Source organism: Vanacampus margaritifer, chromosome 1, assembly GCF_051991255.1.
Source record: "Vanacampus margaritifer isolate UIUO_Vmar chromosome 1, RoL_Vmar_1.0, whole genome shotgun sequence".
Lineage (NCBI taxonomy): Eukaryota > Metazoa > Chordata > Actinopteri > Syngnathiformes > Syngnathidae > Vanacampus > Vanacampus margaritifer.
This window is the reverse complement of record NC_135432.1, coordinates 63717758-63734998: the sequence shown is the minus strand read 5'-3', so window position 1 is coordinate 63734998 and position 17241 is coordinate 63717758. Positions and strand designations below refer to the sequence as shown.

The 17241-nt window shown below is 43.3% G+C and overlaps 2 protein-coding genes across 6 annotated transcripts in view; both read left to right on the top strand.

The window, feature by feature from the left end:
- The first annotated feature begins 443 nt into the window (after positions 1-443).
- On the top strand, positions 444-2539 carry cox16 (cytochrome c oxidase assembly factor COX16). Of its 3 annotated transcripts, none has more exons than XM_077560103.1 (4): positions 444-495; positions 1106-1183; positions 1513-1581; positions 1863-2539. In XM_077560103.1, the coding sequence occupies exons 2-4, from the start codon at positions 1109-1111 to the stop codon at positions 1974-1976; spliced, it is 258 nt and encodes an 85-aa protein (XP_077416229.1). In that variant the 5' UTR covers positions 444-495; positions 1106-1108; the 3' UTR covers positions 1977-2539. The 3 variants fall into 3 exon arrangements, with proteins under 3 accessions (XP_077416229.1, XP_077416226.1, XP_077416227.1); XM_077560100.1 differs by lacking the exon at positions 444-495 and adding an exon at positions 506-1010; XM_077560101.1 differs by lacking the exon at positions 444-495 and adding an exon at positions 506-1014.
- Positions 2540-4868: 2329 nt separating this feature from the next.
- Positions 4869-17241, top strand: part of slc8a3 (solute carrier family 8 member 3) — a 51004-nt gene continuing 38631 nt past the window's right edge. Inside the window, exons 1-3 of one of the 3 annotated variants that reach the window (XM_077560098.1) lie at positions 8434-8501; positions 13150-13672; positions 13784-14997. In XM_077560098.1, the coding sequence (XP_077416224.1) occupies positions 13217-13672; positions 13784-14997 (1670 nt within the window). In that variant the 5' untranslated portion in view covers positions 8434-8501; positions 13150-13216. Of the gene's footprint in view, positions 5365-8433; positions 8502-13149; positions 14998-17241 lie in introns of those variants that run through there. The other 2 variants (XM_077560097.1, XM_077560096.1) reach the window with 2 other exon arrangements.

The following is a 17241-nucleotide window of genomic DNA, read 5'->3' as shown; positions in this document are numbered from 1 at the left end:
CCTGACTAAATGTGTCACTTTAGTGAACACATACCGTATGAGGTTTTGTGAGTCATTTTTGTGCCAAAAAATAAATAAAAATTGTGACCAAAAGTAGCACTGAATACAGCATTTTCATGTAGAAATAGAATCATATTGACAAATCACCTTATCGAAAGTATCCTGTTTAAGCAAATACTAAGCATTATAAATGGTGGTTTAATGTGGGAAATTATTGAGAGAGAGAAAAACTAGTTTTGGTTTGTAAATTTGCCTTTGGCGATCAAATATATTGCTTTATTGGCAAAATACTAAAACGATGGGAAAAAATAAAACTGGGAACTTCAACAACACGTTAGTGGCTGACAAATTTGGACGTTTACTGAATTATCATAAAATTACAGCCAAGGGTTGAAACAAAATACGTACAAGAAAATACACAACGTTCTTCGCAGCCTAACATCGGACATTTTAGTGCGTCGGACCAAAGATGGAAGTGGCTACTCTTGAATTGACGTAAGAAAGAGTTATTTTTGGGATTGTTTACGGAAATAAATAGGGAACGTGAAATTAATCATCTGTTTATTTTGCTCGTTTGTTGGAGAAAGACACAAAAACTTGCCAGGTAGTATGGTGGAACCTTACTTTATGAGGCATTTGTAGCCTTCCGGGCTTTTTAACTGGTTCGGACCAACACTGCAACTGTGTGACCTCTTCTTTGGACTTCTAGTCGGACGTCTACTGGATTAAATGGGCCTTATATCCATTCATAATAATTTGTATCTATTTATTACATATATATTTGATAGTCAAAAGAAATAAAAACGTTTGAATAGGTCACGTGGGAGATCTAGGAATGTTCGTAGCACTCCGGACGTAGAGAAGTGCACCCCAGCAGTAACCTGCTTGTTTGGCATTCACGAACATGGACGTTTAGATATATTTAAAAAGCAAAAACCAGAAAAGGAATCATGTTTAGCCTAAAGGCACTGCAAAAGAACAAGACTTTTAGATATGGAGTGCCTATGCTCGTAAGTATGTATTATATTGTATTATTGAGCATATTTGTTGCATTTTTATTTTTTAAAAGTCAAATCTAATTGTTGAATTTTATATATGGTTTTAGCTGATGGTGACCGGCGGTTCCTTCGGCCTGCGGGAATTCGCGCAGATTCGCTACGACGCCCAGAAGCTCAACAAGAAAGTACGCCACTTTTTCAGTATTAACCGCAGCACCCCGATGTGTCACATGCTCACAGAAAACCCCCCCCAAAAGTCACATTTTTATTTAAAAGCAGCAAAGATAAGACTCTCGCATCATTTTTCCAAAGCCAATGGAAAGATTTACCTAAATAATCATTAAATTAAAATGTATTTCACAAAGCAGTTGAATTAAAAAGGTTTAAACAAACTCGTAAATATTCAGTGATTCTTTTAAGTAGCACTAGAGGGAGCCTGCGTACCACACTTTTAAGAATCGCTAGCCAAAGAAGTGCACTGATACCTAATCTGGTTCTTTTTGTGTGGTTTCAGTTGGATCCCTCACTGGAGGCCAAAGTGAACGTGGAGACGCAGTCGGTCATGTTAGAGCTAGAGTTTGAGGTGAGGAGATAAGATAAGATGGAGGGAAACACGATTGTGTTCAAACTTAACCGATTTGGCCAAGTATTGTCATTTTTTATACACGGCATTAGAGAATGAAAATATTCAACAGAAATGACAACAAGGAACAGAAAATGTAGTAGTAATGATTAGACTTTCAAGTTTCCATGAAAAAAGTATCCGTAACAGCGGCGGAAACGACAGAAGCCTTGCTGCGTTGCACTGAAAAACGTTTGCTTCTGCTCCTCCTCTGCCGCCGACATCTTGTTTTGTCGGAGCAGAAGATGAAGGATGCCAATTTGGACGACTGGAAGAACATTCGAGGGCCCCGGCCCTGGGAGAACTCGCGGGAGTACCAGGACCAGCAGCGCATGAAGACCACCCCGGAGAGCTAGGACACGCACCCTCAATACACAGCGTTGCCTTGAGATATGAGTTTCATTTGTTCCTGAATCACACTCCAGTCAAAACACAAATTAAAAAAAATAATAATAATCCCATTGAATGAGTGGAAATGCTACTCCAGGAAAAAAAGTATATTTTTTGAAAAATGTGTACAAAATAATATACCTGGCAAACTGCTGCTGGTTGTCAAATGGGTTGCCACTTCCCACGATACAGCACTCGTATCTCAAGTTTAAGATAGCAAGTCAGTCAGAAGTTGTCAAGTCTGATATTCCCGTCGAGTGGCGGAATTCTTCAAGCTCAATCAGAAGTAAAATTTTTGCTCACAACTCAAGGCCACATTTGTGTGTGTGTAATTAATAGCTCTTAACTAAACTCATAAGGTGGGGCGCTCTTAAGTCAAGGTATCACTGTATATTAAAATCTATATTAAAAAAAAAACTCCCTTTTTAATTTATTGAGCAAGTCTGCCAGTAGGTGGCGGGATTGTGCTCCTCATGCTTCTCCCATCGCTGTGCTCAAATCTACCAAAATAAATGCTCTTTCCACCTGCTGGCAAATTGTGTCCATCTTGAAGCGCATGAAAACAACATTTGTATGCAAAAAATAATCAGTAGAAAAGCAGGCCTGTCACTTCATTTTTAACTCATTCACTGCCATAAATTCATAATAAAAATAGATTATTATAAATTAGGGGCGACAGGCGATTAACATTTTTTTATTGTAATTAATCGCATGACTGTACACAAGTTAACTCACGATTAATCAAAAATTTTATATCTGTTCTAAATGTACAATAAAAAAAAATCTAGGTTTTCATACTCTTATTAACAAAAGTAGGGAAAAAAATGTTAAACTAATAGAAATAGTTAAAATGAATTTTTGACGTCTATAGTCGTCAATGGCGGTGAATGAGTTAATTGGAAAATGAAATGCATTCAAATATTAACTTCATTTTAACTATTTCTATTAGTTTTTTAAAAAAAAATCCACTTTTTTAACAAAGAGTATGAAAACCTAGAAAAAAATTATTGTAAATTTAGAACGGATATAAATTTTGTGATTAATTGTTAGTTAACTAGTGAAGTCATGTGATTAATTACAATTAAAACTTATAATCACCTGACAGGCCTAATCAAAAAAACAAAACAAAAAAAATAAGGGGCGTTTAATCGTAATTAATCGCATGATAATTTTATATCTGTTATAAATGTACAATAAAACATTTGTAGGTTTTCATAAAAAATTTAATGAAATGAAAAAAATGTGGAACTAATAGAAATAGTTCACATTAATTTTTGACGTCTCTAGTCGTCAATGGCAGTGAACGAGTTAATCAGGCGTGACAACACAGGCTGACAAATTCAATTTTCATTTGAAATGTATTTTCCAACAAAAAAAAAGTTATAATAGTTGATAGTTGAGGAATTAGTTTTGGCTGAATCAATTCATGGTTCCACCTCTAATTCGAACCCTTGCGCTGTTCTCGGAGGATGCCCGCGACGAAGAGGCTGAGGAGGAACGAGGACACCGCTCCGGTTTCATCGGTCCGCTGCCCATCTCACGCGCTTCCTCCGCCGGCATCTAAAAATAGGCTGACGTTTGGCAGCTGAGGGGGAGTCCACGCGGAACAAATGCCCCCCGCGGCTCTTGCGCTTCACTCTGCACATGATGAGCCGGACGGGAACGTGGCCGCCACGCCCACAACTCCGCGGGGGGGTGAAAGAAGAATTGGCCGGACACCGAGATGAGATGATGATGATGATGATGATGATATTTAGGCCACAGCCAAAGAAATATCGCAGACATACAATCAAATGTTTTGTTTTTCAGAAATAACGTTATTTTTTTAAATTAAAACACAAGCAAAGTTTGGACAAAGCCTTTAAAAGAAAGAGGGAACGGTAAAATAAAAAGATGCAAATTTGCCAAATTTTCACTTACAAAGATGCAAATTTAGAAATTTTTCCAGATATAAAAAGAAAATAACTTGGAATTGTTTTTGGTGAATGAAAAATTTTTGCAAAATTTGAACAAAATTTGTTGTCAAATCATGAACATTTTTGAGGTTTTCGAGGATGTAAATTTTGTAGTTTTTCAGATATTAAAATACGTTTGGTGGACTCAACCAAGTTGAATGACATGCATCGGAAAAGTTGTTTTTGCAGAAATAACAAATTGTTGTTTTTTTATTGGCAAAATGGGACAAAACCGACAAAGCATTTTTGGAACATTTTGGTCAAACGTTAAAAAAAAAATTATACTAAATCTTGATTCACAAAGAGGTATAAATTTGATAGCTTTTCAGATGTTAAAAAAAACGCACTGGAAAAGTTTTGTTTTGGCAGAAGTGCCACATTTTTGTTGCCGTCTTTTTTTTGGGGGGGGGGGGGGGATTTTTGCCCAAATTTGGATGTAACTCAAACCAAAGAAAAATCTTTCTTTTCTTATTCACTTCAATGAAAAACAGCTCAATCTTTTTCGCTTTCATACAAAAATATTTTGGTCCTTTTAAGATCTGAAAACAAAAGTTTATTTTCCCAAATAAACGAAAATGTAGACATTTTTGCTGTCTATTTTGTGGCTAAAAAGAAATCGTTGAACCCAAAAATGTGAGTTCAGCTAACTGCGGTTGTTGACGCACGAACGAGATGGTTTCCTGCTGCACTGTGGCTTTGACACGCATCCATTATTGATCCCGTTTAATGAATTGGAACGAGCTTGCAGTCTTAAGTATTAATTAAACAGGAGTATTAATGAAAGACGAGCACATCATTCATTTGACTTCATTTTGCATGCTCTGACTCACAGGAACAATCCCTGAAAGTTTCTTAACGTGGGAGTTAGCTGATTTGGATTGGTTAGCATTGAGAATCAAAAGGAGTCTTTGCTTCTTTTTTTTTTTTGATCAGGCAGCTAAAGTTAGTAGGTTTCTTGACTATTTTTTTTTTATCTGTTAACATTTTAAAATAAATATGATTTTGCTCTCTTGATCAGGTAACATATAGGTAGCAACGTGTTACGCTATTATATGTACTAAGGTTTCTTTTGATCAGGTAGCACTCCTAATCGATATGCTTCTTTACTTTTGATAAGGTCACATTCCAAATCAATAAGTCTGCTCTCTTGATCAGCATTCAAAATCAATGGGTTTGTTTACTCGTTATTTTGTTCAAAAACAATCGACGTCCTACTTTTTGGATCTGTTAGCATTCCAAATCAATCCGTTTATTTGCCTTTATAGTTGGGTCCAACTAGTTCTGAAATGCCTGGGTCAACAGGGTCTGCGTCGGGTGTTGGGGGAACCAGAACACACTGGTGAGAAACGGGCTCGTGGAAGAGGAGCAAGGCATTGATGGAGCAAAAGAGGAAAACAAGGTACGGATGGAGTGCGACGTGAGAAAGGATACATGGCAGCTACGGCAGTTCAAAGAAACTACGGCAAGGGGAGAACCCAGGACACAAGGTCACCCTCAAAAATAGAAAAGAGTGGGTTCCAAGCCGCTTGTACAAGAAGAAATGAGTTTCCTCCGCAGGGTGTCCGGGCTCTCCCTTAGAGATAGGTTGAGAACCTCGGGAGGGACTCGGTGTGGAGCTGCTACTCCAGTTGAGGTGGCTCGGGCATCTGGTTCGGATGCCTCCTGGACGCCTCCCTGAAGAGGTGTTCCGGGCATGTCCCACCGGCGGGAGGCCCCGGGGACGACCCAGAACACGCCGGAGAGACCATGTCTCTCGGCTGGCCTGGGAACGGCTTGGGATCCCGTCGGAGGAGCTGGCTGAAGTGGCTGGGGAGAGGGGGAAGTCTGGGCTTCCCTGCTTAAAGCTGCTGCCTCCGCGACCCGACCCCGGATAAGCGGTAGATGATGGATGGATGGGTTCCAAGCCCCACTACCAGAATAGCTCAACACAAGAGCAATTGACCTGAGAGAGAAGACCGAGGCTATTGAAAGAAGAACTGCCAGAATCCCTGCTTGATGATGTCAACACATCACTGCTGAGTTTCCTTACTGAGAACATCACCAAGGCTAACCGGCTGATCTATGCAACAGTTATCCTAGAGATGTTTGGCTACGAGACAAACCATGGGAAGGAGCATAGGCCACCTCCGTGGAAGAGAAGGCTAGAGGCAAAAGTAAGGACAACCCGGAGAGAAGTTAGCCTCCTAACGGAGCAAAGCAAAGGTGTGAAGCTTGAAAACAAAAAAAACGAAGCAAGATGTCCACAGATGAGGCACTTGAGATTGCCAAGCAACGACTCACACAGCCTTAGCTACTGAAGAGGTACTCGAGAGAGGTAAGGACAAGGAGAAAAAACACGATGATTTCCAACAACTCCGATTTTGCAAAGTAGCAAGACCGAAACAGACCCACCCAAGGCAGAGACAGAGCAAAACTGGAAGAGTATCAGGAGGTCAGACAGTTCTCTTCATGAATCCATCAAAACTACGGTACTGGCCGATAACCTGCCTCAGCACCACAAGGAAGCTCGGGCATCGTAGAAGCCAAAATGAGGAGGCATATGGATCAATATATTGGTTGACCAAGACTGTAAAACCAGAAGAACCAACCTGTGCACTACCTGGACGGACTACAAGAAAGCCTAAGGAGGATTCTTTTGTAAATGTACAAATACCTTGGAATTCCATAGGCAAATAGCAACCACGAGGAGGTAGCGGCGGCCATGGCCAAATGCCTCAAGTAGTCAAGAATAAGATACAGGCATTTAACACCTTTGCCAGTAATCAGATACCCCGCTGGCATAACACCCTGGCCACTGGAAGAGGACGGTTCCACCCCAAGTCCAGCATCCTGAAGCCGTGCACAAAACGGAAGGTCGTGGAATAGGGAGCGTCCTGGCGTCACGGGTACCATCCAGGAAGAAACAATAGGCCTCCAAGAATAAGGGATGCTCGGTGAATGCCTCAGACATGTTCAAGCCAAATAAGGAGAAGGAGCCAGATGGGCTGTCATGTAAAGGCAAGCCCCTGCATGGCATTTACCATCAACAAACTGAAGGAGTGTCTGACATTGAGAAAACATACCAACGACTGGAAATTTCTGGACTGAAAGACACACCAGAGGCAGTAACCATGGCAACCCTAAAACAAAAGACAGTAGAGGGATCGACCACATCGGACAGGACCCCAAGTACAAAGAAGTAGCCTGGAAATCCAGACTCACTCGCGACTTTGCAAACAAGGCATACATGGAGCGGCACGACCAGATAACAAAAAAATAGTGTGCTGGAACATCTGTACCAAATATGGACCGGAGGTCCCAGAATCAAGATTGCAGACACCTCCGAAGGTGCTTGTCGGACTTCCAGATCCGGACTGACAAACGACTGATAGCAGCATCTGGAAAAAGGAACACGAAAAGCTGTAGAAATAAATACGAAGGTCGAGAGAAAATGTGGACGGAAAAGGCAACAGTGGTAGTCGTGATCGGGGGGGGGGGGGCACTGGGGGCAGTGACCCCCAAGCTGGGTGAATGGTTCCGACATATGTATATAATATTCTTCAGGCCATCTTGTATCTCGAATCCCCCAAAAAACATTAGACACCTTGCTGTGATAGTCCCCAAAATCAATTCTTCACTTTGTTGGCGATGTGGTTTGTTTCCATTTTGCAATGAGTCACTGAATGCCTCCTCCTCCCACCCTTCACCTTTAGACGGCAACATCTCCAATGTTGGCAAAATATGAGAACCCCCCCTAGGAAACCTGGTGGAATATGTTGCCACGCCATCAGCAAAATCTGAAGTAACACTGACATTTATTTAGCATTTCATCTTCGTTATTAGATTCCACGGTGCACGTGTGCCTAATAATTTGACTACAGTCCTCACGCTGGCATCGCTGCAGGTTTTCTCCTCTCAGCTGATGAGGACGATGACGTAGTCGGCTGCGCGCGCGCGGGAAGGAGCCGAGCCTACCATTGGACGACGCCACCAAAAATAATCATAATAATGTTAACCCCCCAAACTGGGAAAAAAAAAAGGGGAGATGAAGATGAGGAGGCGCTCACGGCGCCATGCGGGAGAGCGTCACTGAATGTGGAGGAAGAGGAGGAGGAGGAGGAGGGACGTCGTGCGCGCGCCTTCCCCACCGGAGAGCGCTGATTCACGGCTCGGCGGTTGAGCGCGAGCCGCTGCGAGCATCCATCAGCGGCGAGGACCTTAAAATACTCACCCCTCGCTCCCTCTTTCCTTCCCACCTTCCCTCCTTCCTCACTCCTCCTCCTCTTCCTCCCTCGTCACTGACAGCTCCGCTCAGTCCCGCCAGACGTGAGGAGCTTCTGGGGGTAGGAGGACATCACCCACCACCACCACCATAACCAGCACCAGCACCACCACGGGCGAGCCCCTCCGGCGGATCCGATCCAAGACACCTCTTGGCGGGGGAACCGAGCCGGCTTGAGGGGGTTGGGGGGTGGGTGTCAGCGTGATTTTTTTTTTTTTTTTTTTTTTTTTTTGGGAGGGGAGGTGGTGGTGCAGCTTCGGCACGAGCTTACCCAGGTAAGTGACAGCCCATAATAATCCTCATAATGCATATTTATGGCATCAATTAACACTCTTGTACGCGTGCCTAAGGCGCTAATGGGCGCGCCATTGATGTTCTCTTATTAATGCGTAGCGTGCACAATGTTACATATGTCTCCTTTAAATTGGCAAGGGGGGTGTTCGTAGGGGATCCCCCCCCCCCCTTGCCCCTCCACTTCAGGTACAGATGATGATTAATCAGTAACAGCTGAAGCTCTGCTGAGTGTGCAGCTCAAATGACACCCCCCTTTTTTTTTTTAAGTAGCCCCCCCAACACACACACGCACATGTCCAAAAATAGAATAAGGCTGTGGTGTCACGCACGCTATGTATGTGACCCCGTTTATACACCTCAATAATACTGAACATGTTGCGTGCAGTCCCGTAGGAAGTCACGTCCAGAGTCAAAACAGTTTTCACCGATACGGTTTATTTTCCTTGCAAACATAGTATGTTCGGGACCAACAATATACCAATAAGAATTGTCTAAATCAAATGATAGATTACCGATCTTTGCAAAATGTTTTGCTAGCCGGCCTAGCCTGTGCAAATGTGGCCAAATCCAAACAGGAAATGGCGCTGTTTCCGTTTCCTGTTCTAAGGTTATCGTCACACTTACCCTCGCCGTTTCAGTTTGTTACCCAAGCTGTTGCCTTAGTAACAACCTTTATAAACTAGTCAGTCCTGCGAAGTACAAAAAAACAAACTACGTTGAAATGAGTTGAGGAGCTTCATGCCGTGTTTTTGCCACCATCTTGTGGCTCTTATATGTAATTACAGCATGAGCCAGATTTTCACTTTTTGAGGGCAAAGTTAAAAGTTCTTTCAAGTTTCCCTGCGCTTCCATGCTTTTTTTTTCTTCTTGCTTTTATCTAATCATTAGCCATTAGCGGCTAATTTTAGCAAGCGTACGTATGGCTAATGATTAGCCATGCGTACGCTTGCTAAAATTGCTTAATGTGTGAACGCGATCTTTAATTAAGCTTTTATCGCATTAGGCTCCATTTCCTATTCTAGGTTTATCGCCAAATTTGTGTCTGTTAGCAGCTAGCATAGCAACAGCTTGAGTTTAAATGACCCTAAAGAAATCGATACTGGTCGCTAACCGTTATGCTATCAGATACATGCTATTCACGTTAGCATTCGCTAGGTGAACATTTGCATGTGTAATTGATATTACTCAATGTTTTTCATCGATACTGTCAAAAAGCTTTTCTAAATGTGTATAATAATAATAAAAAACGCAGTTCCTCGCCGCTGTAAATAGACGACGCAGGTGTGCCTAATATTTGACTGGCCAGCAAAATGCAATTTAGGAGAATCCCTGTAAGCCTTACTTGAAATGAGCCACACGATTGGCTCGCCGAACAGCATTTGACGCTGACGGGAATACAATATCCAGGAGTGCATGAATAAATCATGTCGCTTAATAACTCTCGCATATATGCACAAGAGCCCCCGCATATAAACACGAGTGATAAGTCAGCACAGTGACTGATTGCTCGCCGTCAATGTTTAACACCAATTAATGCAAGTAATTACTCAGTGGAGCAATCAAGTTGAATATTGTCATGTAACGTTTAGCTCTCGCATTAAGTTTTTATGCGAGTTCCACTGCAAAGCCAAAAATGGAAAAATGGTATTGTAGCAGTCGGGCAAGAACAATTCCTTATAAACAATGAATTGATTTAATGTGAGTTCAAATGCAGATTGAAAAAAAAAAAAAAAACATGTTCAAAAGTTCAAATGCAAAGCAAAAAAAAAAAAAAAAGGTAAAAACAAAACAAATATGTTGCCATGTAATATTTTCTTCACAGGGGAGGAAAAAGCAAATTAAATGTGCATACATGCATGTGTTTAAATGCAAAGTAACCACCCTAAAATAAGCAACAAAAAAATTCAAAGCAATTGTAATTGAGTATTTGCTTCGTGGAGCGTGAACAAGACTAATTAAACATTGCATTAATTGAGTTCATGCCAGTTCAGATGCAAAAGTGAAGCATTTAGATGAATGCAAAAATGACAACAACAGCAAAAAAAAAAAAAAAAAAGAACAAAGAAAAGAAGTTATTACGTAAATTCTGCTTCATGAAGCAGAAAGGAGAGATTCGCGTGGTTCATTAAGGTTACCCGAATTCCATGACAAAATATTTCTTCTCAGAGCAGGAAAAATCCATCAATCGTGCGAATATAGTTTGAGTTCAAATATTCAAAGCAAAAAAAAAAAAAGCACAAAACAAAAACCTTAATTGTGACATGTATTTGCGTCACGGAGCTTGAAGTAATTTTAGCGTCCCAATAATTGAGCTCATGCGAGTTCAAATGCAAAACAAAATGGCAACAACAACATTTTCTGCCAGGCTCCATCATTTATCAGTTTTTGGGACTCATTTCATTAGTATTCATTATTCATTTCAATTTTACCAACAGAGCTCGCGAGGAAGGTTGATGCGTGAGTCTTAACGCGCTTTATTGACAAACAAGGCGTGGGCGTGTCTATTGAATTGTTTAGTGCCTAATCAATTGTTGTAAATCTTTAGGACACGGAAGACGCTACGAATGGACGTGTTTGGAACGCACCATTTCGTTTTCTGGGGGCGGATCGTTCCATACGAAAAAACATTCAAAGGAAATTGAACATAAATCCTTCCGGACGCCGCACCTCCGCTAAGCTTTTGGCGCAATGCTAACGTTAGCATAGCTAACAATCAACTATCAAAACTCACACTCTGTCATAATTCAATGTTCCATTTTCTTTATTTACGCATTTTTCACACTTGGCAGAAAAAAAAAAAAGTGTCATGTCCATTTTTTAATTTTTTTTACCGTCATTGTTTTGCTAGTTTTTGCGCAATCCAGCTAGCTTATATAGCCTTTAATCACAAAAAGACTCTAACAGGGCTTCACAAGCCCACAGTTGACAAATATTAACGACATCCCCTCATCTAACCCCTCCAAGAGGACACGGGGGGGGGGGGGGGACAAAAGGGCGGGAATCCCCCTTCCAGTGTGACCAGGCTGCAATGGATGCCAAGTGGGCAACATTTAACACATAATGTAGTGTTTTACAATCTTAACTAGAACAGCGTGAGAATCCATCGAACAAGACCAAGCACTGCAGGAAGACGCCTTCGGAGACGTGTGTCCTCCTCAAAACCCGGCCCGGCTCAAAAATAGGTGTAGTACAAAAATAGGTCTTAAATTTTTATTTTTTTCGATTTAAATATTTCTAAATAAATAAACATGATTCATGGTATTTGTGATGTTAGCCTGCTGACCAGATGGCGTCCGCTTCTGCATGACCTCAGCCGTTATTGCTAAACGGGTTGTCAGCCTGCATCCCGTCGAGGCGACGGAGGTGCGTTAAGACGTAGCGGTTTGCGCTTAGCATGTTCCAAGACGTCTGCATCGTCGCTTTTCATGCTCTCTTGCCGCCTGGTTTGCCTCTTTTTTTTTTTTTTTTTTTTTTTTACGGACAAATGCGACATGTTGGACGCCGCATAGTCGGGCTGCAGCTCCTGCTGAGCGAGCTCGTTTGCTTCCCAACCTGCACGTTTGTGGGTTTTTTTTTTTTTTTTCCACTCCTCTCCTCCCATGACAATTGAAGACAATCAGGCTTCCATCGACGTAATTGGTCTCCACATCCAAAAGCCAAAACGTAAACTCTAGTGATTACAAACGAGTCCGCAGGCTAGCGTTTTATTAAACAAACCTTATCTACATTTTTTTTTTCCTTTCTTCTATCTGCTTCCCAGGTCTGAGTCGCGCTCATGAATTTTCAGATTGAGAGCGAGGGGGGGGGGGGGTAATATTTTTTTTCCGGCCCGCCTCCCACGGAGGAAATCAACTTGTCGTGATTATGCTGCTTATAAAGTAGGTCGCCCCGTCTGGATTTGCGTACTTGTGAAATTGGCGGGAAATTCTCTCCCACGCTGTTTTCTTTCTTTGAAAAGTTGTGTAACCGCTCCGTTAATAGAAGTCCAACAGCGTCAATAGATGTACTTTAAATGCACAGGTGTCCCTTTTGTTGGCGCTTGAGCCAGTTGAGGTGAATGGCAGGAAAACAGGAAGTAGAAACCGGCCAAAATAAAAGTACCGTATTTTTTTTTTTCGGATTATACTATAAATCGTAAGTCAACAAAATGCGTCATGAAGCGTAAAAAATTTATATAAAAGTCGCACTGGACTGTGAGTTGACTTTTTTTGGTTCATTTAGTTTACAAAAACAGAGATCTAAAAACCCTTGTTCCCTAATCGTGTTGATGACGCTGATCTTCAAACCAAACTAGCGGCGGCAGCAAACTAACTAACTAACTAACTAATAGCGTCACACCTTAGTTGCCATGACTTCATCTTCTTCTTCAATTTCTTCTTCTATTTTCTTTTGGATGTTGACAAATACTTTCGAGGCATTGCTGTCTTTCACGGCAACAAATGACGTTTTTACCAGCTAGCTCGCTAGTTTAGCATGTAGCTTCCCCCACAACAAGGATTTACTATTAATAGCAGTAACCGACCAAGATTGTACGAAACCATGAAAAAAGCGTGACCTCATTCGAAAAAGACGGTTATGTGGCTTTGTGGACGCTAAGCTAGCTCGTGTCTCTTCCTAACTTGTGTCCAGGTGGTCAAAGTCAAGGCCCAGTGCTGGATCGCAGTGCAGTCGGGACCCGTGAGACCACGGAGGGTGCATGGAGGGCTCAAGGCTCGTAAGTCCGGGGCGGTCGGCCTGCCTCTGGTTCGGACTGGTCTCAGTCGCTGCTACCTTCCTCGGTACACAAGCCCGGTCCACCCCGAGCCCGCCGCTCGGCTCAGACAACGCCACCTGCCCAGGGACCTACAAGTGCACCCCCGGTATCATCCTGCCCATCTGGTACCCCGAGGATCCGTCCATGGGGGATAAGATCGCGCGGGTCATCGTGTACTTTGTGGCCATGATCTACATGTTCCTGGGCGTGTCCATCATCGCCGACCGCTTCATGGCAGCCATTGAGGTCATCACGTCGCAGGAGAAGGAGGTGGTGATCCGGAGGTCCAACGGCGAGACCACCACAGCCACCATCCGCGTTTGGAACGAGACGGTGTCCAACCTCACCCTCATGGCGCTGGGCTCTTCGGCCCCGGAGATCCTGCTGTCCATCATCGAGGTCTGCGGGCACGAGTTCAAAGCGGGCGAGCTGGGCCCGTCCACCATCGTGGGCAGCGCCGCCTTCAACATGTTTGTCATCGTGGGCCTGTGCGTGTCCGTCATCCCGCAGGGGGAAGTGCGCAAGGTCAAGCACCTGCGGGTCTTCTTCATCACGGCCGGCTGGAGCATCTTCGCGTACATTTGGCTCTACATGATCCTGGCCGTGTTCTCGCCCAACGTGGTGCAGGTCTGGGAGGGCCTGGTGACGCTGGCCTTCTTCCCCATCTGCGTTCTGCTGGCTTGGGTGGCCGACCGCCGGCTTCTCTTCTACAAGTTCATGCGCCGGAAGTACCGCGCCGACAAGCACCGCGGCGGCGTCATCATCGAGAACGAGCCGGATCGCTCCTCCAAGGGCATCGAGATGGACGGGAAGATGGTCAACTCCCACTTCGCCGACGGCGGCGTCAACCTGATGGGCCCGGCGGAGGGCGGGGAGGCCGACGAGTCCCGCCGCGACATGATCCGCATCCTCAAGGACCTGAAGCAGAAGCACCCGGAGAAGGAGATGGACCAGCTGGTGGAGATGGCCAACTACTACGCGCTGTCGCACCAGCAGAAGAGCCGCGCCTTCTACCGCATCCAAGCCACGCGCATGATGACGGGCGCCGGCAACATCCTGAAGAAGCACGTGGCGGAGCAGGCCAAGAGGTGCGCCAGCATGGCGGAGGTGCGCGCCGACGAGCCCGAGGAGTACGTGTCGCGGGTGGCGTTCGAGCCCGCCGCCTACCAGTGCCTGGAGAACTGCGGCGCCGCCATCCTCACCGTCACCCGTCGGGGCGGCGACGTGGGAAAGACCGTCCGCGTGGACTACAAGACGGAAGACGGCTCGGCCAACGCCGGTGCCGACTACGAATTCACCGAGGGCACGCTGGTCTTCAAGCCCGGCGAGACGCTCAAGGACATCAGCGTCGGCATCATCGACGACGACATCTTCGAGGAGGACGAGCACTTCTTCGTGCGCTTGTGCAACCTGCGGGTGCTGGAGACGGAGGAGGAGCTTCTGTCCGCCAACAGCCTACCGTACCCCAAAGCGGCGCTGGGTTTCCCCGCCGTGGCCACCGTCACGATCCTTGACGACGACCACGCCGGCATCTTCACCTTTGAGAGCGGCGCCACGCACATCAGCGAGAGCGTCTGCGTCATGGAGGTGAAGGTGCTGCGGACGTCGGGCGCCCGGGGCACGGTCATCGTGCCTTACCGCACCGTGGAGGGGCTCGCGAAGGGGGGCGGCGAGGATTTCGAGGACACGTACGGCGAGCTGGAGTTCAAGAACGACGAGACCTGGTAAGACCACTGGTTTCTTTCATATACGTTAATGGCTTAGGGTTTGATTTTTAGGGTTCGGGTTTGGCTTTCTTCCGATTTATTGGCTTCACTGGCCTGTGGTAAGACTTAAATAGCCGTTAAGTACGAACAACAGTGCTGCTTTTTTTTATTTTTTTTTTTATTATTATTATTTTTTTTTTTATAAGCCTATTGTCTCAACCAAGCGTGCATACCCTTGTTTTTTTCCCCCTCTCGTCCCAGTGCTTTTGTGTGTTTATGTGTGTGGCGCAGATGTGTGCGTGTGTGTGTGTGGGGCACGCGAGGGCGTTTCGATGTGAGGATTTGTCACACAACAACTGTGGCAGCAGGAAGTCCTGAGCTAACACGGTGTCTCTAATCCCAGTGGATTTTGTCCCCCCCCCCCAATTTTCCTTTCTTTTACTTGATTGCTTACGCGTGTGTCGCTTTGGTTTAGAGGCCAAACAATCACACAGAGAGTAATAGTGACGTATTCTGTATTCAGTCAGGAGATGAAACGCTAGGGGAAGAAATCATATCATGATTAATATGAGCAAAATGATCACGGTTATCATTGTTGACCGCCATATTAATGAAAGAAAAAAAACACACAACAGGGTTTTGCGGTACACACTTGCACATTCAATAAAGAGCCAAAGTAGTATTGCTCAAAATAAGACCCCCCCCCCCCCTCCTCAAAAAAAAAAAAATATATTAGGACAACTATTTGATGGATAATGGATGAAAAAATACACAAATATAAGTTTTAAAAAAACAACAAAAAACAAAAAGAATAGTGAATTATATCGGATGAAAAATACAAAGATATTAAAAATATCTAACAAAACCTAAAGAAGTATTTGGAAACATACAACAATATTAGTATTTATTTTATTTGTTTGTGTGAAATGCAAACAAATTTAAAAAAAAAACTTTTTATAATTACTACCACAAAAATATAAAAAAAATAATACTAATTAAAAAAGACAGAAACAAATATTAGAAAATTATAGCAAATTGAAATTGAAAATACACAAATATTTGAGAAGATATATGAAAAATCAATAGAATTTTTTTTTTAGATAAAAACAACAAAGTATTGTCTCCTTTTTTTGTGACGTACACACAAATATTAATTTGAAAAAAATAACACTTTCGAAAAATATTACCACAGACATATTTGTAAATAATACAAATTAGGAGACAAAGACTTAGCACACAAACATTATAAGAAAATACAAAATACAAACATTTTAAACCTAAAACAAAATTATTAGATTGATAATACAATAATATCTGGTAAAATATATGCAAATATGTATCAAGGAATATTTGAACAAAATCATACATGATTCTTTGTAAAAATAGAAATATGAGAAAAATTATTATTACAAAAGATTTAAAAAGTAGACACAATGTTAATATTTAAATAAATAAATAAATATTGGACAAAAATAATAGAAGGAAATTTCATTTTAATATTTGGAGGAAAATGAAAAATATACAGATATAACGAAAAAATACAATTAATTACTACAGCTACTATGCCAGATGCTAAATTCCAAAATAAAATAAAAAATACTAAGAAAAAAAAATAAACAGAAAATAAATATTTAAACGATACAATAATATGCAGAAATATTAACGGAAAAGTGTAAAAAAAAAATTTTAGTTTTTTTTTTCCCGTGCGTGTAAACTCTACGGAATTGCATCTTTGGAAATATTGATTCCCCCCCCCCCTCCCTCTCTTTCTCCTCTTCGCACACAAGGGCGCTCAGGCTGTGAATCAAATTGACATCCGTACGTCTGACATCTCCCGCTCAGCAGGACCTTCTGCTGGTGTCACAACTCCGGGGGGGGAGGAGGAGAGACGAGTGTCAGGGTGATCAGCAGGGCTCCTGGGGGTGCGCCGGCCTCTCTAAGGGAGGGGGAAGTTGTCTTGATTTATGTGCGAGAAAGACTTCCAAGTGGGGGCCACGCAGAATGGAAGAGCACTGGTATTACGGGCAGAAAGTTGTCGTCGTGTTGTGTATCGATCCGTCCATTGTGTACAACGTGAAGGCCCGGTCAAATGATGAATAGCGAGCAGGCGGGCCCAAAAGCTCAGAAAGGTTCCCCAAAATGCCAAATTCCTAAGCAGCCGTTTGTTTGGAGGACAGGTCGCAGGATTACAGTGCACTTGTTTTTTTGTGTGGGGGCGGGGCTAGACATGCCACTGAACACCCATTGGTTCATTGGATGGAT